Below are 4,933 nucleotides of genomic sequence, written 5' to 3' on the forward strand. Positions count from 1 at the left end.
TTTATTCTGGAGGGCAAGGGCAGTGACTGTAACATCGAGCATATTTTGCAGTATTAAACACGTATTTATACCGATTTCATCGAATTCTTCTCAAAGAACACAAAGAATGGCCTTCTCTCAGCTGCCAGTTGCAACTCTTGTGTCATCAGAACAGTGTGTTCAACGCACCACCGTTTACGTTTAAAAACCTTTTGCACCGTTTTGTTGTATAAATGCGTGTTTAATACTGCAAAATCTGCTCGATGTTACAGTCACTGCCCTTGCCCTCCAGAATAAAGGAAAACATCCCAATAGAGTGAAGGGATTTGTGGAAACTGTGGTTCCTAATTATTGTGATCCAACATTTGCCTCGCATTTCAGGATGAAAAGACAAACATTTCAGGTGAAGGATAATCCACTTCTTACCTCCGAGACTGTGTTATGATCTATATGACCTTATTATTTTTATTGTGAGTATTAGGCTTATCATTATTGCTGATCACTGTTGTTGTGCTATGTTATTGTAATATTTACCATTATATAATCAGAGGGGTATAGAAAAGTTTATTAAAGTGTCACTCCATAATACAATAGCAAAATATATAAATATGTATACGTTAGTATTTTTATGTTACATTAATCAGTATTTAGCACACAATAGAAGACATTGCAATTACTAAATGATATTGTACTATAATTTTAGCATGGATGTCATGGGACTGAAATCACATGACTTCATGGTGGTGATTCCACAGAAAGGGGCAGGGCACTTGTCAATCAAGAAGCTCCTCTGGGAATTGCATGACAAGGTCAGTGACATGGATTCTGACTAGATTAATGTTAAGGACATAAATCTGTCATAAATAAGACAATGTTCCTAATTGTTGTCAAATTATGTTTGTGATCTAGTCAAGCAAAAAAATATGTATAAAAGTGTTGAAAATGTGTTTTTTTTTTTTCTTTCAAACATTTTTTTGTTGTCCCACATTATCAAATATGATTGAGAATGTGGGACAGCATGCTTTGGGTAATCCGTGACAGTCTTCAAATGGGGGAAATATGCATTTAGGGACTTTATAAGTCTAATGACAAGGTCTAATATATGCCATAATGAGAAATGGGTGTTAATGTGGACTACTGGAGGTTATAACATTAGCACAAGTTCACAGTAGCTAGAAGCTAGCTAAACCAGCTAGCTAGAGAGATGCTACAGAGATGGAATCTGGGAAATGTATTCCAATAGCAAGCAAAGGTATCAGGATGAAGTAAACCGTTAATTTCATTTCCCAAATTCCCAGTTAATTTAGTATATACAACGGTTCAAACCACTGAGCAGGAGGGGGATGTGCGCCCAGGCCAGTTGACAATATTCTGTACACAAACACACACACACATTGGTATCACGAAATGAAATGTGCAGAAGATAATGGCGTGATAGATGATGAAGGGTCTCTCACCTGCAAGGAGTGTTTGTTCCTCGAGTAGCCCCAATTTTAATAGAATGGAGAACTTGTATAACCAAATGAATAATCCGTTAATCAAATTGTTGCTTGCTGTTGCTTAAATTTTAGTTGATTTTTTTTTAAATGTTAATACAATGTTAAACAAATGTTAAACAATTTTAATAGAGTTTTAAATGAATTTAAATGAATTAACACAGTAGATCGTTAATCCTGTGTAGAGATAGAAATTATTTTTCCTGATATTGGAATATACATTTTCTTATTGAGGTTTCTGTACTTGTCATTTTTTTCATGTTTTTTTTTTTTTTTTTAAATTGGTGATATTGTGTTTGGCATGCATAAAGCATGGTGAATATAGGCTTTTTTTAGGCCTAATACATATGTCCCAGATTACAAAGTGACCTGTCCCAGATTATCAAATTCAGGCAGATTTTTTATTTTTTTTTTGGCACAAAAACACTTAATAGTCTATAGCATGTCTCCTCTGAGAATAATATCTACATTCTTTCTTACAATCTTAGGGATTTCAGAAAAGTCTAATGTGTTGATCTAATGTGTTAGATAGATATAGAAATAAATCGCAAAAAAGTCAAAATTGCAAAAAATGTCCCAGATTACCCAAATTCAACCTAATTGCCCAGCTCCACCTGTCAATGATCTAGCACCCCCTCAGCACCTGTGTTAAAAATTCTCCGGCGCCTCCCCTGCCCACAACTGATCGTTTATTTTTTCCTCACGTGTCTCACCATTGGTAACAACAATTCAAAACGGACACATTTCAAGTGACACGGGAAAAAGACACTGAAAACTTCAGTGAACATCAGAAAAGCAGCGTGCACATTTCTAGTTGAAAATTAAAGGCCATCAACTGACAAACGGGAATCATCGTCATTCAAGTCAGCAGCAAGAGTCAAAGATAGTCCACAGTTTACTTAAGTTATTCTTGACTGTGTTGTATTGACTGCTTTGATGCGTTGCAATACCGTAAGGCATTGTTTTCATGCTTACATCCAGAAAAAAAAATTGTTGCTTTTGTTTATTTATTTATTTAGTCTGTATCCAGATCAGATGGTCACTGCAGTCACCCGGATCCAGTACGTGTTCAGACCAGATGGTGGATCAGCACCTAGAAAGGACCTCCACAGCCCTGAAAGACAGCGGAGACCAGGACAACTGGATGAGCCCCAGATACAGATACAGATCCCCTTGTCTCAGACGACCACTGGGACAAGACCACAGGAACCAGATGAGTCCTCTGCACAATGTGACTTTGCTGCAGCCTGAAATTGAACTGCTGGTTTTGTCTGGCCAGAGGAGAACTGGCCCCCCGACTGAGCCTGGTTTCTCCCAAGGTTTTTTCTCCATTCTGTCACCGATGGTACACACACACACACACACATATATATATATACATATTGTTTACAGGGAGAAATATATAATTGTTTCCTAAAATTCTCAGTTATCCCACCTGCTGGATCTCCAGTGATCTACTTATTATTGGAGCTATTGGGGGCTGCAATCTTCTATGTGTGCTGTGACTTTGACGTGATGGAGAAGCTTACAAAAAAATACCAGCTTGCTGTTGTGGTTGAACCTACGTTTGAAACCTTCCAATGGGATAAGTTCCCTGAGGAACCCAAGCTTCTCCATCACGTCAAAGTCACAGTAAAGTCACAGTAGTAGCAGCTCTAGATTCGACATTGACAAGGAACTGCAATATCATTAAAAGACTCGTTCACCTCTGATCCCTGACAAAAGTCACAACATTGAACTGCTAAGACTGAAATGTCTTGAAGTGATTTTCAGAATGTTTACTTGTCATTAGTTTTTAGTTACAGCAAACATTAATCCACTTACAGCATTCAATGTGTGTAATTTCAGCCTAGAAAATTAGTGTTGTGTGCAGGATAAGCTAAGGTTGGTTTAGTGGCACAAAATCTGTTAAGAAATCACTGTGTTGAAAGATTCTGATGATCAATCACTTGATGTTATATTAACCTCTTGGCTTATGTGAGTTTAGCTAATCTAATGTGAATTTTATACGAAAAGTCTTACAAAGTCGAAACATTTTCATTTTCATGTAGCACAAATAGTTGTGATGTACTAACATTTGTCATAGAGTAATTTGCCCCTATCAACAGCTCTACATGTTTGCACTAATGTTTGAGGTGTCCTAATCAATAAGCGGTAATGCACCTAAAGTTGGTTTGCCAACCGCCAATAAAAAGAAGAAGCAGAACGTCGCAACAGCCCATTAATTTAGTGGAAGGAGCAAACATGAGGGCGACTCTTTTTATTTACGCATTAGGTAAGTTGACCTGTAAACGATGGTGTGGTTGACAGTGAGCGGGAAAACATTTGGCCCATTAAGAGTTTATAGGTTTGATGCTGTTTATTTTGTGTCTTTACAGGTTTTTATCATCTCTCAGTTGGAAGTACTTGTGGTCCAAATGAATATAGACCTTTTGGCCGAGAATGTTGTCCAATGTGCAATAGAGGTAGGCTAACTCTTCATCAAACACATTTAAATATGATAGTAAAAAAAAAAAAACCTTTTCACCTGTTCTCCCATCTCCACCATACCCCAAAAGTAGTTAACAGAAGTTATGAAATTGGGCCACATATCTGCTATTTTTTTTATACAGGATAAGTGATTTATAAAAATAGTTAAGATGGGTGTATCTACGGCACACTGCTGACGAAGGTAATTGACCACAAGAAGACAAAATGTATTTCTTTATGTATGTAATTATGCTGGATATTAAATAATTAAATAATGCTTTGGGAATTCTGCCACTATAATCCCTGCACATTCATGTATACACACCTCCCTCTCCACCTTCAACTAAAACTGTACAACTCAGGAGAACTTATGAAATCACATGAATATCTATGAACAACAACATCATCACGTATTGTCATAGGCCCTGTGACAAGGAGGGGCACTAACTTATAGACATCTAATTGAGCCTGGGCGAGGGACCCATAATTTTTTTAATTTTTCCAGGAGATCCTTGAATTGCTTGGTCACCACCTTGTGTCTTGTTAATATTTGTTGTTTGCAGGGTCAGTGGTGTACCGTGACTGCACTGGTGATTTCAGTACCACATGTATACCCTGCAGTCCAGGAACATTCATGAGTGAGCCCAATGGTCTTTATCAGTGCTTCCCATGCAGACAATGTGCTGAAAGTATGTTTATATATTTCATGTGTATTCCTTTTTTAATTTTGCAGTATTGCCTATGTGAATGGGTTTCTAAATGTGCTCTTTTAGGTCAAGGTCTTTACATCCAGAGTAAATGCACTGCAGTAAGAGACACCATCTGTGATGTACTTGATGGATATCGCTGCGTTCGCTTCTCCAATTCAGAGTGCCTTCATGCTGAAAAACACAGAGTTTGCAAACCAGGACAAGAAACAAAAACACCAGGTACTGTTTCTGAATGCTCAAAAGCAATGTATATTTTTCCCCCACATAATTTGCAGTCTA

General features: G+C 37.5%; 1 protein-coding gene across 1 annotated transcript in view; it reads left to right on the top strand.

The window, feature by feature from the left end:
* Positions 1 to 2,990: 2,990 nt before the first annotated feature.
* LOC107695221 (tumor necrosis factor receptor superfamily member 14-like) overlaps positions 2,991 to 4,933 on the top strand; it is a 3,580-nt gene continuing 1,637 nt past the window's right edge. Inside the window, exons 1-4 of the mRNA XM_016495038.1 lie at positions 2,991 to 3,107; positions 3,850 to 3,940; positions 4,508 to 4,633; positions 4,718 to 4,873. Coding sequence (XP_016350524.1) covers positions 2,991 to 3,107; positions 3,850 to 3,940; positions 4,508 to 4,633; positions 4,718 to 4,873 — 490 coding nt within the window. The remainder of the gene's footprint in view (positions 3,108 to 3,849; positions 3,941 to 4,507; positions 4,634 to 4,717; positions 4,874 to 4,933) is intronic.

Source organism: Sinocyclocheilus anshuiensis, unplaced genomic scaffold (genome assembly GCF_001515605.1).
Source record: "Sinocyclocheilus anshuiensis isolate Anshui unplaced genomic scaffold, SAMN03320099.WGS_v1.1 scaffold122, whole genome shotgun sequence".
NCBI classification, from domain to species: Eukaryota; Metazoa; Chordata; class Actinopteri; order Cypriniformes; family Cyprinidae; genus Sinocyclocheilus; species Sinocyclocheilus anshuiensis.